At 47.2% G+C, this 23,116-nt stretch overlaps 6 protein-coding genes across 6 annotated transcripts; 4 read left to right on the plus strand and 2 right to left on the minus strand.

Moving 5' to 3' along the window:
* Positions 1 to 2,450: 2,450 nt before the first annotated feature.
* HO133_009899 (uncharacterized protein) lies at positions 2,451 to 4,093 on the plus strand (the record flags this gene model as incomplete). The annotated part of the gene is made up of 5 exons (XM_037300757.1): positions 2,451 to 2,557; positions 2,763 to 2,994; positions 3,059 to 3,129; positions 3,193 to 3,849; positions 4,006 to 4,093. 5 exons carry the CDS (start codon positions 2,451 to 2,453, stop codon positions 4,091 to 4,093), a joined length of 1,155 nt encoding a protein of 384 aa, XP_037154605.1.
* A 1,425-nt stretch (positions 4,094 to 5,518) lies between these two features.
* HO133_009900 (uncharacterized protein) lies at positions 5,519 to 6,691 on the minus strand (the record flags this gene model as incomplete). Its single annotated transcript, XM_037300758.1, has 2 exons — positions 5,519 to 6,212; positions 6,267 to 6,691. 2 exons carry the CDS (start codon positions 6,689 to 6,691, stop codon positions 5,519 to 5,521), a joined length of 1,119 nt encoding a protein of 372 aa, XP_037154606.1.
* Positions 6,692 to 10,245: 3,554 nt separating this feature from the next.
* On the minus strand, positions 10,246 to 11,571 carry HO133_009901 (uncharacterized protein; the record flags this gene model as incomplete). Its single annotated transcript, XM_037300759.1, has 2 exons — positions 10,246 to 11,236; positions 11,489 to 11,571. 2 exons carry the CDS (start codon positions 11,569 to 11,571, stop codon positions 10,246 to 10,248), a joined length of 1,074 nt encoding a protein of 357 aa, XP_037154607.1.
* A 3,923-nt stretch (positions 11,572 to 15,494) lies between these two features.
* HO133_009902 (uncharacterized protein) lies at positions 15,495 to 16,724 on the plus strand (the record flags this gene model as incomplete). The annotated part of the gene is made up of 1 exon (XM_037300760.1): positions 15,495 to 16,724. One exon carries the CDS (start codon positions 15,495 to 15,497, stop codon positions 16,722 to 16,724), a length of 1,230 nt encoding a protein of 409 aa, XP_037154608.1.
* Positions 16,725 to 19,440: 2,716 nt separating this feature from the next.
* Positions 19,441 to 20,072, plus strand: HO133_009903 (uncharacterized protein; the record flags this gene model as incomplete). The annotated part of the gene is made up of 2 exons (XM_037300761.1): positions 19,441 to 19,607; positions 19,688 to 20,072. 2 exons carry the CDS (start codon positions 19,441 to 19,443, stop codon positions 20,070 to 20,072), a joined length of 552 nt encoding a protein of 183 aa, XP_037154609.1.
* Positions 20,073 to 21,454: 1,382 nt separating this feature from the next.
* Positions 21,455 to 22,078, plus strand: HO133_009904 (uncharacterized protein; the record flags this gene model as incomplete). The annotated part of the gene is made up of 2 exons (XM_037300762.1): positions 21,455 to 21,791; positions 21,885 to 22,078. 2 exons carry the CDS (start codon positions 21,455 to 21,457, stop codon positions 22,076 to 22,078), a joined length of 531 nt encoding a protein of 176 aa, XP_037154610.1.
* Between the last annotated feature and the right edge of the window lie 1,038 nt (positions 22,079 to 23,116).

Here is a 23,116-nt window from a genome sequence, read left to right on the forward strand (position 1 = left end):
CAGCGACCACTAAGTAATTCCGCGATCCTTCTACTGCCGTCTCCGCGCAGATCTGACGACATTCCACACTGGTCGAGCTCATGACCGGCAATGTGCGTAATTGCATCAGAGGGTATTAACCCGGTTTGTGCATGTATGTCTAAGCGATATACTACTCAACGGACACCGAGCATTGGCGAGGTACTCTACCCACACTTGTCTCAATCGGAGAGCAAAAGTAGAGCAAAAGAATAAATCCGAAGCTGCAGATGGCCTCATCCGGTGGTGATTCGGTCATTGAACACGGAAAGCGCCTGATCCTCCGGACCGTTCGTTTCAAGGCAAATTTAACTCTGTTTATCACTTTCCCCGTCCGTCCTCTATTTGTATTATCTCTCAGACCAATTGACGGAGGTCTACACCAAAAGTCCTCGACGCCAAGACTCCTGCACCAAGATGCCGGGATTTTCTTTAGCTTGAAGGGCGAGAACGGTTGCCTGGATCTTGCGCTTGGAGCTCCAAGGTTCAGCTAATGCGCTCCAGTCGATCCCCGGAGAATAAAGTAGGAGTAGGGCTGGCACTGATTTTGCTGCAGAGCTTCGCGGAGGGTCCGAATTAATCATTCGGTGGTCGAAGACGATCAGCGCATTAAGTTCAGCAGCTATTAAGATTACTCGTTTCCAGCCCTATTTGCACGTTACCCCCATTTGCACGCTCTTAAACCCGATAAATCCGATATAGATAGTTACTACTACTATCCCCTTCCTTGTGTTCGGGAGGTCCACGCTAGTAGGGGTCAAATGTAGGGGTATGAATTGGTCAGATCGACGTTGCCGCGCTCATGAGTAAGCAAAGTCTTAAGCCGCAGTGAACCGCGATCATTGGACAAATGAAAATCCCTACATTTGGCCCCTGCTAGCGTGGACCTCCCGAACACAAGGAAGGGATAGCTACTACTACTTCTTAATTAAATAGACTACTATTATATTTTACACTTCTGGGTGAATCAGGGATTGGAGGATCGAAAGGATGCCTTGGGACGCTTAAGACCGAGCTAAGCTTGAATCCCAACCTCCTGAAAGTCTCAATAAAACGCGTACGCCCTTCTTTCAAGGCATGTACACAGGTCATGGTTGCTCCGCTCTGAGGCAATGCTGCAGAAAACGTCTTCGGCTACTTTGATGGTCAAGGACATGTGAGAGATTTTCATGTCGTATTCTAGCGGGATCCTGCAGAGAACGGATCCAATAGGCTGCCGAGTCGAGAGATAAATCTCCGGTCTTGTCCGCTAGGTAAGCGATGACCAAACATTGAGCCCGACCCGAGTGCATCTCGTAATTGCTCCTACAGCATGACAGCTCTAAGAGCAACCCACATTCGTCTGGGACACAGCGTTGGAGATGACCTACGTCGTGCTTGGACCCGGTTGAGGCCTAGCCGTATGCTAATGTCACATTCTCTGAAAAAATCGCCGATAGGACCCTCTGTGATATCTACACAAACTTCCCGTGGCATGCATTTGATCGCATCAAATCTATTGGCTCCAGTCATGTCTACCATGCAATTCTGCACGAAAAAGCCTCGAGCATATCCGTATAACACAGCCGCATAAAAGATTCTACCGAAAGGAGCTCCAGCTCTTCGAAATTATCTCGGTCGAACGTCCATCGCCCCATTTAGTTGCTGTTGATGTATCGTTGTGGTCTGTTGGATTGCTTCTGCCTGGATCGAGGACGTGTGTGTGTGTGCGTGTGTGCGTGTGGTGGTGTGGGGGGAGGGGGAGAGACAGAGTGTGTGGAATGCCGGAGTTAACCGATACAGGACCGCTCGATGTTGCTCTTTCAACCATTCTCATCCTTCTATTTTATAGACTACACCAGGAATACAATCTTCCAACACTATCTACAGTCATGCATTTCACAACCAATTTTATAACAGATGCTTGGAGGTTGCCAGGTGTCATTCTGCCCGGGTTCCTATTCATAACCTTCCTAGCTCTTGCCGCGTTTCTCGTCTACAAAGCAGTCTACAATCGCTATTTCCATCCTTTGTCGAGGTATCCTGGACCATTTTGGGGTAGTGTAACAGACTTATACAAATTCTACGCCATCAATTCGATCCCAACAGAGGGTCTAAAACTGCACCAAGAACACGGTTTCTACTCCAATCGCGTTGATCTAGAGAAAATGGGCTAATGCATAATCGTCGATGCAAGGGCCTCTCATCCGTCTCGCTCCCAACCTTTTGTCGTTCTGTGACCCACGCCTGTTACCGGACATTTATCATGCGCGGGCTGACAAAACACCTTTCTATAGCTCCTGGCTGTTTGGCAACGCGGTTGGAATGTTTCAAACGTTGGATAATAGGGAGCATGCTAGGAAGTCGAAGATCGTGGCTCCATGCGTAAGTCAAAGTCCTCTGTTCCCAGCTATTGTACTCCAGACATCCACTGCCTGAGTGCACAGTGCTCGATGAAGACCCTGAAGAAGTTCGAAAAGACAATCGATGAACGGATTGCAGAATTGTGCGATAGGATCAAACAGAGATCTGCGGCACACGAAGCTGTCGACTTTTCAGAGTACGTTCGGTAGGTCTTATTTCCGAATTCTACGCTACATGTACCTTCGTAATACTTGAGCATCCTCTTCCCACCGCCTGAGGTATGTTGTTTGCGCTGTCTGGGCTCTTGCCCGCAAGGCTCTGCTAGATTCGTGATTGCGACTACTCGTCTTGTGAACTGGCTTTTACTTGATTTTAGAGAGTTTCTAACGCCTATGCCTCAGTTGGTGGCTTGCCGATGTCTACAGTCACATCGCCTACGGCGAGCCGCTGGGATGCGTCGCACAGGGACACGACGTCAACGGACTGATCGATGCTATACAAAGCGCATACTCTATGGTCGGTACCGTAGCAGTTCTACCCTGGCTCTTCATCCCTCTCATCAAAAACGCTCTCTTGAAGAAACTGGTCGTGCCGTACCTGAAGGCTTCAAAAGGCATCAAGAAACTCACAGACGTACAGGCAATCCCGAATCTTCCTTTGTTCAACACGCTTCCCAATCACTAATCTTCTCCTGCAGAACTACGAGAACATGATGGTCAAACGATCAACGGAACCCCATCTCAAATTCCGGCCTTGCCTCTTCGACAGGTTCCCCCCCCCCCTTTACCCGCAAAACTTCCCATCCACCACTTCCACTGACATCTTCCCTAGCCTCTTGATCCCTAACCCAAGCCGCGAATCCCTAAGCCCTTCCGAAATCGCCGCCGAGCATATCCTCTTCACCTCCGCCGCCCTCGACGGCCTCGCCGCCTTCATCTCCCCCTTCATCGACCACGTCACCCAAAATCCCTCCATTTACCGCACGCTCATGGCCGAAATCACCGACTTCGAGCGCCGCGGCGCCCTCTCCGGCCCCGTCGTCTCCCACGCCGAAACGACCGCCCTCCCGTACTTCATGGCCTGCATCAGCGAATGCTTGCGCTTCGAGTCCCCCGCGCAGACCATCTTGCCTCGCTATGTCTCGGCGGGCGGACTGGTGTATGACGGCGAGGTCATCCCGGCGGGGACGGAGATGGCCGCTTCGCCGTACATCATCCATCGCAGCCGCGCCGTCTTTGGCGAGGACGCCGATACGTTCCGGCCCGAGCGATGGTTGGAGGATCAAGAGCGCAGTGCGCGGATGGAACGGTATGGGATGTGGTGGGGTTACGGGACGAGGCAGTGTACGGGGAAATATCTGGCGCAGATGCAGATGCAGAAATTGTGTTTGGAGATTCTGAGGCGGTTTGAAGTAAAGACGAAGGATCCGGAGAGGAGATTTGTGCATAAGAGGTGGGCGGTTGGAATGTTTTGGGAGCAGGAGATGATGTTTAGAGGGCGGGAGATGGGAAAATCTTAAGCGCGCGCTGGTGGTGACGCTGTGGAGTGTGCGCTTATTCGAGAGATCATGTCAGGAAATATGGCCATGTGAGGATACTCATAGTGATTTATTGAACGAAAGTGGCATATCGAAGGGTTGGTTAGTGGTGAAGATGCGTCGGATGAGGTCAAGGATTCGGGCGTTGACGGTGCATTCGAGGGTGGGGAGTTCTTTGCCGAGTATCAGCAGTAGCTTGAGATTATACAAATGTGCCTCATTTCATGGACGCCCGGAAACTTTGGTGGGTTTCTTCGCTTCTTTGTAAAAAATGCAAAGCCTGCGTCTGGTGCAGTCGCGTACCATCGCATTGTGTGCCTAGTGTGAAATTTGATCGTCGCTTGCATCACAACCAGGTCATTGGTATGAAGTAGCTTCGGACTAACCCAGGCCGGAGAGCTTTTGTAGATATTGATTTTTCCTTACGAAATTTTTATAGCATCGCGAAGCCTCACCATACTTCCTTAACGGGCCTGCGACGGCTGGAGCAATTCGACCATGGAGTGTGGCCTTGAATAGCAAACAATGTGGTAAGGACGCCAGAAATGGACCTTTGAATTGACGCAGCTTGCGATACGAGATGATATACCTTTAAGGATGTAGACGAGGAAGGGGGTAAAGCCAAACAGCGGAACGGAGGCGGGAGGTGGGAACAGCAGCGCCATTGTCAGATCTCGGAGTTGGGTCAACTACCGCGGAGTCTTGAGGACGCAGAACTGGTGGAAGACGGTCAGATGTGGTTTTACTTGAGAACAGGAGTTCTGTACTGCTGAGAAGCTCCTACTGTAGACATACATGGTTAGATGCTCCACTATGCACGCGCTTCTGCAGCTGTACTAGCCGCGAAGGCGATCTCGAAATAATGACCAACAAGAAAGGAGGGGCTCGAATCGATCAAGGCATTGCTTGCGATAGCCTGCATGAATGGGACGAATCGTAGTTTTTCCAGGCATGTATTTGCCCCAGACTGGGGATACTGATTGTCGTCATGCGGAAGACGATTGAGCTCAAATTCAACAACTGCTAGAAACTTGGTCACCATCACTGCACTGCAGTCAACAAGCTGAGCTCCAGATCATTGGTTTTATTTCAGCTGGGCTCGTCTTTAACAATAGAACAGTCAGTCCCCCATCTCCAACGCCACGCTAACACAAAGAATGATCAGTATCAAAGACGCTCAATGATTATGCAAATTTAAGATTCGTGTTGACAGAAAAGATGACGCTCGGCGATTGTGTCAACGCCTCCCCTCATGCTGATTTGAGGGTCCAGAAAGCGATACTGACAGGGTCCTGCGACAAAATGGGATGCTTGTGGTGACTCGTTACTTCGAACTCACGATAGTGCGGCATGCGTTCTCGCTGACCGCAGTCCAAACCGGCATGCTCGAAATAACAAAGAGGGCCTATGTCCCAAGAAATGTGGTGATGAACATGGGTGGTTCTGTGGTTGTTGGGCTAGTGCTGACGGGCATTGGGCGCGAGGGCGCAATGGCTGACCGAAGGAGGCCCATTCTAAATTTCGAGCACGAGCGGGCTTGCCGCGCGCCTTGGTGTAGCCTTCTTCATATTTCATGCCTCTCTGTGCCCTGAGATTTCTTCCTCCAGCTCTTGATTACTGTCAGTCCCGTAGGAGTTTCTGCAGCTGAGTCGTATTCCCAGACAGCCAATCCACCTTGTCCGCTTCCCTCAGAAGTGTCTCACGTAGAACTTTCTCGGCCTCTTGCACCTCGCGGACATGCTTGTTTGCCGGATGGTCCCTGAACCACTTCCCAGTCTTTTGCAGCGTCTCTTTTGCATCCCTCACATCATCCCAGAAAGCCTTGGTCTCTTTCTCATACGGCGTCTTTGAGAGATCCTTTGTCCAGCTCTGCGGGTCAGTCTCTGCCCTCTCTAGATATTTGCGCATCACGGCACTTTTCTCTTGACTACCTCCTCCAGACTGGGCACCGATTCCAGCAAAATGTAGCAGCATCTCGCCAGGTTGGTCGCCGTCGCCCGTGAAGAAGTATCGGTTCCACCAGTGGCGAGGCTGAAAGATGAAGTGTTCTTGGTTGGCCGGTAGTTGAAAGACCCAGTCAAGGGCGCTCTGGTCGTAAAAGGGAAGACCGACGCTCGGTTGCAGAACAGGAAGGGCTAGGACCTGACTGAGTACTCGGACGGTCCATTGATCAATCCGTAGTATGAGCATTCCAGCGTTGAAACCATTGTTGTCTTGTGTGCCGAGTATGTGGTAGTCGTGAAGGTCGGAGGGTGGGAGGAAGATGGTCCAGGGGATTTCGGGGTTCATGATGACACTATCTCCGTCAAACCACCTAGCAAGGATTGTCAGAGACATGCACCGAGATTGGGTCGGAGCAATGCCTTACACTATCCAGTCCGCCCGTTTGGCAGCAGGCTTAGCCAACTCGACCATGATGAGCGACTGTAGGTACGCGGGCTTGTTGAAGTATGAGTTGTCCTCATACAGAGCATGGCTAAGCACATGCGTCGGAACTCCCCATCTATCACCATGCTTCCGATGTGTCTCGACACAGCGCTCGTAGATGCCTCTGAGTTTGTCCTTGTCCCCCTCATACAGCATGGTTGCCTGGCGGACCCGCAGACCCTCGTAGCTGGCGTCGAAGTCATCCGTACAATTCTCGAGGCCCGCATGGGTGCCTAACGATTCAGATGGAGGTATGGGAGGAGGATACGTGAACGGTCCGGAATGTTTCCCTGTGAAGCTGAAGAAGTAGATGAAGACGAGGGCGGGAACAGCTATGAAGAAGAGTGGTCGCCGGCGCGCGGCCATAGCTTGCTGCATGGGGAGCAGGCAGGAGCAATGAGGGATGCACTGGCTTGGACAAGAAGCTATGCAAGCATGAAGAGAAGTAGAATGGATGTTGATGTTGATGCAATTGCAAATGCAGATAACAAGCAATGCCCCCTGATGCTGAAGATGTGAGACTTGGTCGAACGAACCCTCGGGACAATGTTTTCCAACCCCGGGGTTACGCCGACGGTCTAGCTTAGCGGCTAGCGCCACACCTTCGCCCGAAAGCTTGATCTCTTGCCAAGACCTGCAATAATCCAAGTGCTCAGCATACCTATACGTGTCTGAGGTTTCACGAACAGCTATATCTATATTCCCTCTATTCCTATCGAGAATGACTTTGGCAACACAAAAGACACGCAAACCTTTCCCGAGATCCTTTAGCTTATTCGTATCCACCCGGAAATGCCTGCTATCCACGAACTCACCCCGAGCCCACCCTAGACTTTATTACACTATTTAATCGTAGTCCGACTATTCGCTTCGCTCATAGTAGTCCGCAACTCAAAGACGCACTAGTCTTAAAGACGCGTTTTTTCGCGATTTGACACCCTATATTATAATCCACTATTATTCTATTACACTATATCTATATCTTATTCTAAATAAAAGAAACTCGTCTAAAAGACTATTAATAAGTATAAAAATAATTATTTTTATAGCGCTATAGTGGTTGTAGAGTATTATAATCTTAAATCGCGATAGATATAAAGATAACTTCGAGGATAAGCTTCTAGAAGTATTTAAATATTTACTTATATATATCTTATTATAATTTAAAAATAGTCGCTATATAACTATATTAATCGTCTAAATAATATCGAGTATTTACTTTAATTAAATTATATTTAGAGTATTACTAAGTATATTCTAAAAATTATTTTAAATTTATATTATTTTTCTAAATTACTCGATAAAGATTAGATTATATAATTTATAAAATAATATTTTAAATATTATAAATAAAAGTAAAAATCTCTTAATATCGAGTATAAGAATATATATAATATTAAGAGTATACGCGTAGTATATAAGAAATTTCGACGGGGCTATAAAGAGAAGAGTATATAATATTAGAATATTTAAAATATAAATGAGACTAACTTTCGAATTAGTTATAGAATTATTTATTATATTATTACTTTAAATAAAAGTAAGCCTCTATAATTCGTAGATTTAGATAATTATAATTATATTATATTTATAAAATATATTAACATCGAAGACTAAAGTATACCTCTATTTATAATTCTAAAAAATATTTATATTCTATATAAATAAGATAAAAACGACTTATCTTCAAATACTATATTAGTTATTTTATTTATTAAATATTTAAATAATCGACTAGTATACGATTAACTATTATATTTTAATATATTTTTTTATTATTATTAAGTAAGAGAATAAAGGGTCTTAATTCTAGACGGCTTCGAATTTTACTATATCTACGAATTTTATACATTTATTTAACAATTAAAGATCGACTTATTTATACTTCCTCTATATTCTATATATACGAGTAAAGGCCTATGAATTAAATTCATAACCGTTTTTTTTAATCAGGGCTGTCGAGTAAATTTAGTGAGCGGTCTTTGATGAGCGATCTTTGGTGAGCGATATTTGAATTCCTTGCCTTTAAATATCTATAAGACTAAATTTAGTAATTCTTTTTTTTATCTGAAAGCCCACATTACGTTCTATAATTTAAAAGAAAAATCTCAAAATTTTAATAGAAAACAAAAATGTTATTTTAAAATTAAATAATGTACACCTGTTTTTTGATCAGGGCTGTGGAGCGGACTTTGGTGAGCGAACTTTGGTGAGCGATATTTGAATTCCTTGCGCTTTGATAATTATAAGACTAAATTTAGAAATTCTTTTTTTATCTGAAAGCCCATATTCCGGTCTACAATTTAAAAAAAAATCTCAAAAACTTAATAGAAAACAAAAAAGTTATTCTATGTGTCAATAACGTACACCTATTTTTTTGATGGTTGCGGATGCTAATTTGTTTACCCGCGGTGTCTAATCAAAAAGCGTAGACCTAACGAATTAATAATTAGCTGCATATACAAATTCAAGGTTTTCTAGTTCAGCCCTATCTTATTCTTTTATATATACTAATTATATAGCTATTAGATATAGAATACTTTTAATTATTTAAATATTATTATATAAAGACTATAGATTTAATTATATATCTTAAAAGTAGCGACTTTAATAAATTTAACTTTCTTATAATATTTAATTAAATAAAAATCTAAATCTTTATATTTAGTACTATATATTCGATCTTTTAAAAGATTAATTTTATACTCTATAACTCTAAAGTAGTACTTAAAAAAATTAGAAATCTAATATCTCGCGCTATAACTTTAGATAAATATATCTTTTATATTTATTAAAACTCCTTATAAAGTCGAAGATATTATTAAATATAATTAATAATTTAAAGAATTATTTACTACTTAGACTTTTATTATTTTAAAAAATATATAATAATTATTAGCTCGATTTATAAAAGAATCTATTACTAATAACTACTCGAGATAAATTATTAAGTAAAATATTAAGGTTATTTATAAAGAGGTTATAGTTAAGCGAGTATATAAAATACTTTCTAAGACGATTATTTAGAAGAGAGAATAGATATTAATAGATTAAATATGTAAATCTCTAATTATAATAGAAGAAACAGCTATAGAAAAGGCGGAGAAGGCTTTAAAGCGAGTTACTCGAGCTAAGGAAATTTAGTAAAAAAAGGTCAATAAGACTATTAAGGCTTATATTCGAAAGTTGAATTATAGTCTATAGAAGCTAATATATATATATTAAGATATATTTATTAGAATTCGAGTTATAGAATAAGATCTATATAGAATTAGAAAGGAATAATAGATTTTCGCGTCTTTGAGACTAGTGCGTCTTTGAGTTAAGGACTACTATGAGCGAAGCGAATAGTCGAACTACGATAGCGAATAGTCGGACTACTATTTATATGACTTTATCAATACAAATCCGATTCTAAGAATTATTGAGGTTCCAAAAAATTTATTCTAAACGCTTTATCATGTATTTTTCTAAAAGTTTATAAAGACTGTTGTGGAAGGATGAATTATAAGAGAATCGGATTTATTTGGTTTCAGACCGTGCATAACGATCCACTTCCGTAGTAAAAGAAATGTTGCTTGCAATATTGGGTGGGACAGAACAACAAGGCGTTTGAGACGAGTAAGCGAAACAATTGCAAAAGGGAATGAGTCAGACAGTCTTCCTCGCAATGATACGGGCATTATCAAATATTTGATCGAATGTGTTGCTCTGCGGCAAAGAGACACAGGCTTCGCTAGAGAGGACCAGAAGTCGTAGGGTTGTTGAACAGCCAACAAGTTCAGTCTTGTCCCTAGGTCAGAGGTTCCTTTGCTTCTAGTGCTCTCATGCTTGCAAGAATATCCATCTCAGCCTCTTTCAGTCTTGCTGACTCTGCTTCTCGACCCATCCCGCCCTCCCCTTCCATCGAAACGGTGCAACTATAAAGCAGGCCAGGCTATAGCCCGGAGAACTCTATGTCTGCGAACGTCCTCGTGCGTGTCGAGCATATCGGAGTCGATGAGCTCACCTCGCCATGGATGGACTCTTCGATAAGCGTTTCGAATCGTGCCCTCGCTGATGCCGACGACCTCAGATATCTGCCTAATCGGTGTGCCGAAACTCGCGAGATGAGACGCCATGTAGAGACTGACTGCGATGACCGGCAGAGGAGAGAGACCCGCCAGATACAGCCCAGCTCGTATTTTCCCAGCGATCTGTAGACAGATGTCACGAATACCTCCGAAATAGGCCAGCTCGTCGCTATATTGATTGCAGAGCTCCTCCAGTCGCTTCGGCTGAGCTGGAACTAGATAGTGCTCAAGGTCTGTGCCACCATCTTCCTGATCTGTAAATCCGTTCTCAGTACTGGGAGAAGGTAATGATTCGAGAAAATTCTGTACACTATCACCGCCGAGCGCCGCAAACATATGCGGTAGGATCAGCTGCTCTCGAGTGGGATGAATACGTCTGTAGGCCTGGTGGATCTCTTCGGTCTGGACGTTTGCGATTCCCCATATCTCCTCGAGCGATCTGCGTTCATTCATGATGTGCGTTACCATGTAGAAAGTGACGGACACGATGTAACCTGGCGTGTGATGCTCGCCCATACTGAGCGCCAGACGTTGAGCCATTTCCCGCGCGACATTGAACGTGTTATGGGATACAGCGAGCTCTTCGCAGAATGCATCGCAGAGGTAATCGATATCTGTGGTCACGTAGGCCCAACGCACTGTTGCTGGAACGGGCTCGTACATCAACTCCAAGGGTCCGTCCTCCAGTGAGACCGGCTCGTCCTCTATCTCTGAGTCTTCGTCCTCGAATGGAATCGAGTCAAGGTAGGGCGGTGGTTGGGCGGCAAAGAAGACACGGCGGCACACGGGGCATGTGTTGTTCGTGCGCAGCCAAATTGCGATGCACGCGGATCCTACTCTGTGAGAGCAAGGGAGGCGAATTTCACATTCGATGACTCCTGTTTCGGAAGACTTGAAGGTCGACGTGTTAGCGTCTCTTGTAGTACGGTTTCCGCTCAATCATCCGAAAAGAGTTGGAAATAGAATTCTTCTGGGACAAGTCTCGTAGCTTTGATTCCGGGCTGACGGGGAGCTAATCGTGTATAGAAATAGACTTACTAGTGTTCCGATACCTTGCAAGCAGATGCAGCAAGCTTCGCTCGAGTCCGACTCTACTTGTAGGAGTGAAGCGACTAGAGAGTCTGCGGTCTCGTTCTCGACTTTGAGAACCTGGCTGAGGAACTGCTGCGACATGGTGGGGGTTTTCGATGGCTGATGGTCTCCGAGACACCGACTCAAGAGATTCTGGAACGAATTACGGGGATTTGAAGACATCCGCGTGCGAATAAGTATGACGGTCACCAGGTTTGAACTTGAGGATTTGAGAGTCGTAAAGAGTCACGACAAGAAGTGTTGTCGGCGTGTTGAAAAAGATTGTTTTTCTCGTGTTCGTGCCTCTTTCAGAAAGGCTTTGCACAAAGAGGTGTCTCTTTGGAAAAGGTTTGTCTCAACACATTTGGAGAGGTCCCCGCTTCACAGTCCCGCTGTCCACTACCTCTAAGTATCTCACCATCCCGCTCCCTGCATCGCCTCCCTCAGCCCTATCCATCAGCACGATAAAGCTCGTCTCCCTTTCCAAACCCCACAATATAGATTGTCTGATAAGATGGATTACAACGTTCCAAATGCCCCACGGATTTGATAAAAGTTTGTGCGTACTGCTCATCATGAACGCGTCGCTCCTCTCAAATGGCCCAATTCCCGCGCGCTCAGCATTCTGTCTAGTAAGGCCTGAGTCGCGCAACGGTAGACGATGTGCACACCGTCTACGCTTGTATAGAGGCCGCTGCCGTGGGAGTAGATACTAAGATGCGAGGGAAGAAATTCGCAGTGGGAAGGGTCGCTGATTGCGCTGGCCTGAGATACCATAAAAGTGTCGATGATGAGCATGTCTTGCAAGGAAGGAAGAGAAACATTTCATCGATGAAGTTTGGAATATCAGGCCGGACGAGAATGTCTGGGTTACTGTTCGCTATATTTGGTACTGATAACAAAAAGCTGTTGCGCTTTCTATGGGAATAGTTTGATGTGCGTGTTCAGACGCTCCGCGCATAGTAAAACGACGAAACACCGGCCCTGCCAGGAGATGGGATACCTGTTGATCAAAATTCGAAAGCCCACATATTGAAAGCGGCTCCTGGTGGAGCAGAAACCGTGCCATTGTTAGATATTGTTGAAGCTCCCGGAACTCCTCTGGCATCCGTTCCAGTAGCTTAAGATCATATTAGCTGGATCATCTGCTGGCATACTCTAAATCATGTCCAAGATCCAAGTTCTGACTCTTCCATACATATCACTTAAAGGTTGGCTGATGAATCTGGAAGCTGGGGGAAGTCATACGCTCGGGCTGAAACATCTAGTGAAGGACGCATACGGCCGCAGGTAGACACCAACCTAGCCTATCGAGAACGCTAGCCCATGTCCAACGGAGCCTCAATTACCTCTAGCGTTTGCCCGATATCAGCGATGATCGAGGCACTGTCCGTCGTGATAGCTCAAGGGCGAAAGACTCTGTATTCCAGCTGTGGTCACAAGGCCAAAGCGCACACTGGATTAAGACCATCTCGGATCTAGGCTTCCTGAGAAAATCGAATCATTAGCCAGGCTCCTGAGGAGCTAGTCTTTTCACGCAAGGTTTTTTCCCTGTGGGAATCAGCCACACCATCTCCAGCGCTGACATAGCCCATGTTACTGCGCAATAAATCGGCGGCGTAAATGGATGCTATCATCAACGGCATTCCCGGCACTGTTGCTTAGAACGTAAGAAGTTTTGAACCGGCAGTGGCAAAAAGGTCGCGAATCAAGAAGTACGTCGACAGCCACAGCATCACCCAAAGAACCTACAATTTCGAAATAGAATTCGACTATTGCACAGACTCTTGGATAGTCTTTTGAAAGAAGGATCTCAGCTGCGAGTTATGTAACGGTAAGACGGAGATCTGACCATTAGTAAATGGCTCAAGTTTTTTGAGTGCTTATTGTTTGTCCGTTCGTCCGTCCGTCCACACCTTGTCATCCTTGAGGACCTTCAGGCTCGTCAGGATTGGTTTAATCCATCTTGAGCGACCTGGACGAGGAGTAAGACACTGTCTGAGGAATACTACGGGGCTGTAAGCTGACGTAAGAACACAACCCTGGCTTCGCTGGGCAGAGGGATCCCAGCGTCATGAACACATACTCTTTCTAGGCAAAATTTGGCCACAAGGTCTAGATTCTCAAAGTCCGTGTAAGGTCATCCATTAGCTAAGCTAAGAAAAAGGTCATGTCTCCGCGCCCAGTGGAGAATCTTCACGGAGATTAAAGAGGTCCACGTGCTGCAGGCAGCCGAGCGTGTACCTTACACCCCAGGCGCTGGAAAGAGGGGTTGCTGCCAATGATAAGCCGGCGATTCTCAGAACCAAGGCCATTCCAGAAGCTTTCCGGCTCAGGTGACCAGTCTTGTATGCATGATGGAAGTATCTCGTAGGGGTGAAGGTGGTTTCATGTGCTTATAGATTACCGAAAGGCCTTTGCCACAGGCTGAGAGACGCGGAAAGCACTCTCTGTCAAATTGCCACAGGGCACCGTGCTTCGGACTTCTTTCCTAAGTTGGAAATCAACGGCATCCGACTGGTCTCAACTGCAACCCCCAGTGTAAGGGCAGCAAGCCAATACGATGAAGTAATGTGTAATGTATCATTCAACACAATCTTTTTTAGTCACATGTAAAAGGGGTCATGGCGTATAAAGCCCACCTTTGGGGCTCCAGTGTCTGACTTTTTCCCTCTCCAGACCAGAGTTTCCGAAAGCCTTGCAACACACACGCACCTCTTCGACTTACCAAGCCTCTCAAATAAATCAGCACCATGCGTTTCGACATCTTCAGATATGCCTTGCTACTCTCTACAGCATCGGGTCAGTGATCTAACGTTCTCAGGTTTCTTCTAGTTGCATCGATCGTCTTGACTAACCTGACTCAGCTGTCCTCGCCACTCCCCTATTCTCTGAACGGAGCGCGGAGGGGGACATCGTATGCCCTCGTGTCTGCGAGGGAGAAGGATGTGTGCCATGTACTCAGCCAGAGCCGATCCTACCATGTCCCGATATCTGCAATGAACATGGCTGTGTGCCCTGTGATGAGGAGAGCAAGAAGCGCAGCGTACTTGAAGAGAGAGTCGTCCACCCATGTCCTGACATCTGCAATGAGGATGGCTGTGTGCCGTGTGATGAGGAGTCTGTCGTGTAAGGATCGAGGTAGACAGTGTGTGCGAGAAGTCCAGCGAGGTTAGGAAAAAGACGTTGTCTTTACAGAGAAGGAGCATGCTTTTGCGATGATCTGTTCAAATGAGGGCCATAACGACAGGCAGAATGTACTAGGACTCAGCGATCATGCAATCGATGATTGTCGCGTATTCACTCTACAAACTGTGCGAGATCCTGACTAACATACCATGTTCTTCCCGAAGACCAAGACTCAAGGGTCTTTTGTGAACGAGAGATTTACCACCCAGGCCAATTGAGATCTTGAATGGGTCGTTTGGGAAACCTCAAGTAGCAGCTAATGCCTCCTATTGTGACATTAGAACCCCCTTCCTTGTTTTGGCCTGCAAAAACCATAGGAGCAGGGTTATTGTCCTGGCTAGAACGTCTCGTCAGATAAGGGTGAGTGCCTGTTAAAAGCAGAGTAAAGATTTTCTACTTTAGAGTTGCCGATTCTGTGGTAGATCCAAGCTGCTTTGCGGATTATCATTGTCCACTACCACAAGGCAGATACCGTGATTCTTACTTGTTTGCACAGATTTTTGCCCGAAGGAAGGCATGTGAGTGAAGAGCCCTGCTGCCCGTAGATCTTGGTCTGAAGTGGGCGCTCACTTGTTACAATGTCCATTCGTTGCCTCTTACCGTGGCATCAAATCAGATCATACACGGTTTCTCCTATTGATTCTATCTAACGGATATTAATTCATTCATGGGTGTCCATCAGCTTCGTGTTCTTTCGGTGCAATTCTAGCCAAGCTCGATCTTCATCTGATTGGCTGTCAACTCATGACTAAGCTGTTGCACTGCCCCGCATTCAGCCTTCCACCCGAAGTCAGCTTCCAACTCATCAACTCGTACCATTCTCCAACACCATCTCAATGGCTCCGAGCTTCCTCGATTATCCACCCGAGATTCGTGAGCAGATATACAGTGACATTTTATCCACTGCTGTCTCCAAAGTCGAATCTGACAAGCCCGACGAGCCTGCCCGCTATGAGTTCCAGCTGGACATTCTCCTGACTTGCCACCAAATTCATCGTGAGGCCAAGAAAGTCTTCCAAGACAATGTTTTCATTAAGATCACTACGCCATGGCCTGAGTCTATTGAACATATCAGGAGCGAGGGTAAAGTTCCAAGCGTGACGACTGGAGAGAAAGCCGAGCTCTTCCGGGATTTCCACCTCTGGGTTTTCATCGATACTCCCGGAAGTCCTTATCCCAGTCGCCATGGGAGATTCAGCATGCTTATCTCCCTCGAAGATCTCGAGTCCTTCAATAGATTCTGGCACTTCTCCAACCTCAATCACCACGGTCTAAACCAGCAACTGCGCCTCAAGCTCACCCTCCAGGATCCCCATGTCCGAGACCGCAAACTTCCCAAAGCGCTACAGACCCGTCTCTTGCTGCCATTTGGCATGATCAAGGACCTCGACACCTTCACAGTTCACGGCTCGAAGCTCTTGCCCTCCGTGGACGAAGCTCTAAAGAAGGAACGAGCTATTCCCGACCCAACGCCGGAGCAGTGTCTCGAGAAAGGCTTCGCGCTCAAAGACGCCGGTAACGCGCTTCTTAAACTCGGGTTATACCGTCAAGCACTCCAGAAATACATCGATTCGTTCGGCGCGATCCATATCTACGTCTCGGGTCGTGTTCGCACTGTGCATTGCGACGGCTTCTACATCCGCGACCTCAACTCTGGCACTTACAAAGGTCAACGTGCCGACTACGCACGCATGATCTTACGCGTACAACTAGTTGCCAATGTTGTTCTTGCGTACCTCAAGCTGGAAGATTACAGCGAAGCGCATTTCTGGGGCAAGCGCAGCATAGTCCTCTTCCGCCATTCCCTTACCGGCGATGAGAGTGACGAAATTGGCGATGATGGCCAGGCCTGGTTGAATCAGACTTGGCCGGTCAGCTTCCCAGGTCATGATGCGATGGGGAAGATCTTTTACCGGACCGCACTGGCGAGCAGAGCTTTGGGAAAGGTGGCGGATGTGAAGACTTTGATGAAAGCAGCCGCGGTGTATTTGCCAAATGATGAGGTTGTGCAGAAGGAGATGAGGGCTCTAGAAGAGAAACAGGGAGTAGCTTCTCAGAAGGTATGAATGGTAGAACAGGATTTGCGAGGATGACTTGAGACTGACTAACGAGAGAATTCGGATATTTGCATTTTGGAATTTGCGTGGTGGTTGCTTAATCCTGGTTTATCTCGGATAGCACATTGACGCAGATATGAGATTGACAGATTGAATTATCATTGACTTTCTCATAGCCGCCTAGACAGAGAAAAAGTAAATTCGACTCTTATGGTATAGCCTAGAGTTACACTGCTTGCAAACTTGGAAGAAGAGCTGATGTGGGATTTTCGAGAGATGATGAAGGATGTTTTGATCCTGCAGCTGACATGCTATTTTTAGCAGATGCACGTGATATCGGTCCAATGACTTCGTCGTACTTCAAATGCTGCCCTCTACTCTTTCTTAAGTCTACGTGCAACCATCTCTGTTGACTCAAAAAAGCCTTCCAATGCCCTCTCAAACATGTTCACCGCTTCCAGTATAACGGCCATACTTGGGATCATGCTACCAACAGATCCTGAGGGAACGCAGGGGTATCCCATCGGCTGGTCAGACCGGACATCAAAAAGCCTCTTCTTGCAATCCACCGGGACTCAACAATGAGAACATCTACGAAAGTCTTGCTAATTTCCCGATCACTCTTCTCAAGCAATTTTAGTGTTTATAGCCTGAAAATGTTATTGTAAATGTTGTTAAGTAAAAGACATTGCGTTGCGAAAGTATGGCATTTTGATGTTCTGCCAAGACTCTTTACCCCCTAGGCGCGCATATTGGAAGGCTTCGAGGCTTCCCCTTAGAAAGCAGATGCTGCAAGTGAGCTTGTACAGGAGGCTGATGCGAGTGGACGGCCTTATTTCTACATTTGGGGCTGCAGCAAATGGTATGCTGATTGTACATGATCTAGGAGACTACATGAGTTAAAATGCTGCTGAAGAAGATTGGGTTGGTGGCCTTGAATTTGCCATGCAGAGCAATAGAGGGCTAAATTTACAGCCTCATCTAATTGGTTTTTTTCCCTCTGCTTCCTCTTCTTCTTCTTCTTCTTCTTCTTCTTCTGAAATTAGATAAGAGTTCTTTCGCGTTGTCTCATTCTCTTTCTGCCTTCCTCTGGTTATGGGTTCCTACAACTTCTGCGGTCTCTCGGAGACGATGGACTCCAACCTTGCTTTCGTGCGGCGGTCCGGGAAACGGAATGACCACATAGAGCAGGCTTCGGCTCCCCGGTTGAGCAGAAAGCGCGATCTCGTGCTCGCATTTGTCATCGTTTCGCTTCCGTTGCTGGTCATATCAATACTCTTGTTGGCTTTCATTTCCCTCTCAGACCGCGAAATGCCAGCCTCGTATGCAGAAATCACCGCGCTTCCGTATACCGAATACCCTTCACTCGACGCCTTTCACACCAACAAGGACCCTGGGTGTTTCTTGCTGGTTGGGAGCTGGGCAAGCAATATTGCCGAGATGGTCGTCGCGGTTTTCATGGTGCTATTCTAATACGCTGTTGCTCTAGAATTTCTTCCACACGCGAGGAGTGACCATGAAGCAGACTCGCGGCCTCTGTTGCTGCGCGAGATCATGAGAGGCGCTCGTGGCGCTCGTGTGTGAGTATGGCACTGGGTTGCGCAGAAGTCTTATAAGAGACTTGAACGCGCGCTTGGAAATGAGCCGGTTCTGTGCGTTGTCGATATCGCTAGTGTAGGGCTATCAACAGCGACGCTACTAACGTGAGTAAGGGTCTTCGATATGAAACTATACTTTAGACCAACTGACCCGATGATTAAGCCATGGTCATTTTTGGGAATACCAATGGAGACTTCTTCCGGCCGGGAGCAGCGCTAATTATTATCATAGACAATCGGCTCCATGTTGCTTCACAGCCATTCGATATAACGCACTATGCCGATCCGTACCCGGGCAATGGCTCGCTCGTGGACGCTGGACAAGGATTCACAGCCTTCGCTTAAACCTGCGAAGCGACAGTCTACGATGTTACTTTCTCCATAATCAACGGTTCTTTCTGGGACTTCAACACCAGCATCAGCTTCCCACAAAGAGCATCCATCGTACAAGCGCCACTACACCGACCAGTACTACTTGTATCAAGCCGCTTCACTAGCAGTCATGGCGATCAACGACTCCATGGCTAGGTCTATGGGCAAGGCGTTGAGCCAGACTGGCATGGCGCTGGCGTCGGGTGTCTCTTCGATTTCGATGACAACATTCAGCAACGCTTTCGCTGGACTGTGCGCGTCGCCAAGGTCCCTAAAGCGCCGTTCTTCTATCTCGTCGTTGTCTGCATTGTATCTTCGGTGTTCGGAATGGCGATGACGGTTCTGGCGTTGCATCTGAGGGGGAAACCAGAGATTAGGGACCAGCAGGCTAAGCTTATGGTTGAATAGGCCCTGAGTTACTTCGGATGGATCACCATGAAAAGGAGAAAAGGACGAGGAAGGAAAGAGAGGAGAACGGGTCGTCGCAGAGGTGCTCTAGTGATCTCACGGATATGTTCAGCTGACCGGTGATCTTGATGGAAGCGAACCTCAGAGTGAGGACCTCTTACCATTTAATACCAATCGACAGGAGATACACTGCGGCAAGCGGACATAATAAGCTGGAACCAATGACATGCATGCATACAGATGGGGGTTCCGAATTCATGCGCCAAAGTGCCACAAGCGAAAAAAATACCGTGGGGGTAACCATTTTCAATCCATGCGTTCATCTCTAGGTGAGAATTGCATCCAACATGGCAATCTTCGCCGCAAATTCTCATCTTCTGCCTTTCCAGCTACTTTGCGCCCTTGCCTTCTCCGCCGCGCTTCCACCTTCGCAATCTCTGTCTTTGTCTAACGATCAACCCTCGACCCTTAGACCACACTTCAACATCACCCTTCGGCTCCCAGGACCTCCAAAGTACGTCCCCACTTCATGTCTTCCCCCAAAACACAACGCACAAAGACACCCCAGCTCATCATCACATCTCTCCCGCCCAGCTCCCTTCCCCCAGAAGACTACACCTATCGCGTCCCCACCACCCCCGTCTCCGTCAAGTTCTACCACTACGGCGACTCCCTCCGCGACGCCATCGCCACGCAGGAGGTCCTCTACGCCGCCTTCCAGGACGCCGCCTCCCACCCGCCCGAGCTCGACATCGCGGCCACAAAGTTGCAGTACAGCCGGAAGTACGTCAACACGGTCGATGTGGTCCTCCTGCCGGAATCGGCGATGAAGTGGGAGATGTGGCGCTTTGCCGTCTTGGGCTTGGGCGCGTTCATGCAGTGGTGGGATAATGTGTGGTTGAGCTTCGATGTTGAGGTTGTGGGCGTGGTGGGGAGGGTGGCGACGGGGTATGTTTTTAAGAATTTTGAGGGGAATTGAGGAGGGTTAGGCGGGTTGTGGGTTGTGGGTTGCGTGGATTGTAGGGGAGCAGCGCGAATTGGGGGCGTCTCACTCATGGGGTTGCCGGGAGGCTGCGTTGGCAATTACTTAGAGACGAAGAATTCGGTGTTATCGTTCAACCACGAATTCGGGTGTGAAGGATTGTCGATCGAGAATATGCTCCTGGAATTAACACTATATCGTAGTGACCAATGAACAATGCTGCTAGCACGACAGATGAAGTGGCTGACCTCATTGATGTGTTTCAGCTATGATTCTTTCTGCCCGAATGCACTGCTCGTGTGCACTATGTATGCCTATCAAGTCACTGCAGGCTCCCGCCTGGCGCCGCTCAAGGTTGGTTGATACAAGGACTTGTCGTAGTTAGACCGGGCAACAGCTCTGAGACCCAATACGAAAATAGGTCACAACTTGCATGTACACGCGAAAGTCATCTATTGCGAAGATCATGGCAGCTTTACACAGCCATGAGAAAATAAAAAGCACCGCAACACCATCGTACCAGCGCCATTAGGAATCGAACCTAATACGAACTAAATACCCCCATCAACACCATGCAGCAGATTTAGAGGCTTAAGCACAGCGCACAACGGTAGCATCGGATGCGATCATTGTCAGAGATGATGATGGCACTTAGTGATATCTCGACCGACTCGCGAGTGAACAATGTAGACTACTTTTTACATGTGATGGTCAGAGTTGATGGAAAGCTGGAGGGAGATTTCCAAGACTCCGCGGGCACCAGGTCTTGGCGTCACGTGACAGGTTTAAAGATAGTACTTGTATCTGGGGGCTTGGCAAATTTGTCACTCTCGCTACGATACACTGTCCCTATAGACAGAGCTCTAGGCTGAGAATGATCGTAACATATCCGTCGTGGAGTCTGCTTCAAACGAAGTATCTGCTCTCGGCTCCAGGTTTCTGGCTCAATGTCGGTTGTCGGGACACATGGCTTGAGGGAGTCACAACGATGATAGCTGATGCTTTTTCCTTGCCCCTAGTGTCATGACGGACGAAATTCTTGTTTGGAATGACGCCAATGACTGACCTCGGCCGACCTGTTGGACCTCTTTATCCATGGATGTTCGTCTCCTTGCATTGAAAGGCGCCGTGGGGGTACCTTTTATGCGCTCCAAGTTTCACAACTAAGACCGCAAATCACAAATCGCTCAATCGCGTTCGGCAATCTCCGTCATGCACGGATATATATGCGCCAGATCTGATGATCTCCCCGAGTCCCTCACTTCAAATTGCAAGGCAGGCTTCACTGCCGACCACCCGCCTCCCTTGTCTTCCGGAGGTTGAAGATCAAATGTTTTCCTCTCTAGCAGCACTTGTAGGCAGTTCAATTAGTTTTCAAAATGCCCTGGATACTGCTGTTAGAAGTCCTCATCCTTCCCGCCTTTGCACTATGTGCAGTTGTCCCGCAACCCTCGGACACCTATGATCTTTTGCAAGGACCTGTCATCTCCCCTGCTCTCTATTTTCCTGAGAACCTGTCATTTGCAACTAATGACACATCCTTCGACGAAGTCTTGAAGCTTAGATGCGACCCAGTACGCTATGGGAGGAATCTGAACGTGGGAAGTTGCAGGAAGGTCTTCAACTTCATAACACAGGATGACACACAGACCGTTTTCGCAGAACGCAGTACTGTTCAGCCGCATGATTTAAATCTTCCTTTTAGGGCTACTAGCAGTGAGTCCCCAATTACCTCAGGTTTGCTGCACATGACTGTTCTAGAGCGGAAAGGCAGAACATGGATTTTGGCTTGCTAAACTTGGTGCGCAGGTGATGGGTTGTGTTATGTCCAGCCAATACTTGCTGAAGGAGCAGTGACCGCCCGAGCTTCTCCGAGAGAAGTAGGCAACGCTGCCTACACTCTCTTCCAGGAGTGTGTTGTCAAACGTGGTATGGGCGGAATAGCCGGAGACATTGGTCAGTTAAATCCAGTTGAAATATTAGGGCATTTGGGGTTCAAGTAATGGAATCAGAAGTTGTTTGCAAAATAGACATCATAGCCGAGAGACGGCTGACAAAGTAACGACAGGAGGTGACAACAACTTGGACGTGATGATTGCATCCTACAAGCCGAATGTGCGCTGCAACACTTTCTCTGCTCCATCATGGAACTCTTGCGTCAGCATCTTCTCCAATATGAATGCGGCCAAAACCAGGCAGACCTTTGGGCATTTGCCAGATCAACGGGTGCAAGTCCGATTGCCAGTCACGTATAAAGCTGGTAAGAACTTGCGCCTCTTGTTACACAGAGCTTGCTTACTTTGGATAGAGGATCGGAGATGCATGGTGAAGATTGATATCACGGGCCAACCAACGGGACTGTCCTGGTACGAAGTATGGGAGGCTGTCGTGGCTTTGGCTTCTACGTGTGTGCGAGGAAGGCAGAAATGTGGGAAAGCTGCTGGGCTTGGTTCGTATACATTTGTGGAAGTACGAGCGAGGGTGGCTAATGGTCTCAGGTGTCGGCCGCAATATATTCCTTCAATTGTCCGACGAGCACCCCGACGCGACAACGCAGCCGTTGTCAATTGGTAGTCAGAATTTGTCTTTCTTGACAAGCGGTGAGGGTATAGCGAGGTGAGACCAGGCAATTGAGTTATCATTTAAGACGCGATAGAAAAGCAGGCTGTCTCGGCAGAACTTGAACTTATGTTGCATTGACAGTCCGGATTGCGTTGGCATGGGCCTGGACCATATTGATGAATAGCACATCTTATTTGCCCGTCTCCTTATCAACTATTGACAATATCCATCGCATCTGAGGGTCTAGGAAGCTCGATCAAGCCTAGAAGTGATGTTTCATTGTTGATCGATGTGGTCATAGGCGCACTGCTCCGCAGAACTTTGTCTAGGTCTGAGCCCCGTCTGAGAATGAATACCCCGATGCTAGCCATCGCTCCTATTCAGTAGAGCAAGAATCAGCAGTTTCTCGGTGCGCCCCAAAGTGCAAGTCGAAACGCAGGTGAATTAAGCAGCCAGCAGTGCGCCCCTACCTGCAAAAG

The sequence above is a fragment of the Letharia lupina genome (genome assembly GCF_014066315.1).
Source record: "Letharia lupina isolate WasteWater1 chromosome Unknown contig_7, whole genome shotgun sequence".
Lineage (NCBI taxonomy): Eukaryota > Fungi > Ascomycota > Lecanoromycetes > Lecanorales > Parmeliaceae > Letharia > Letharia lupina.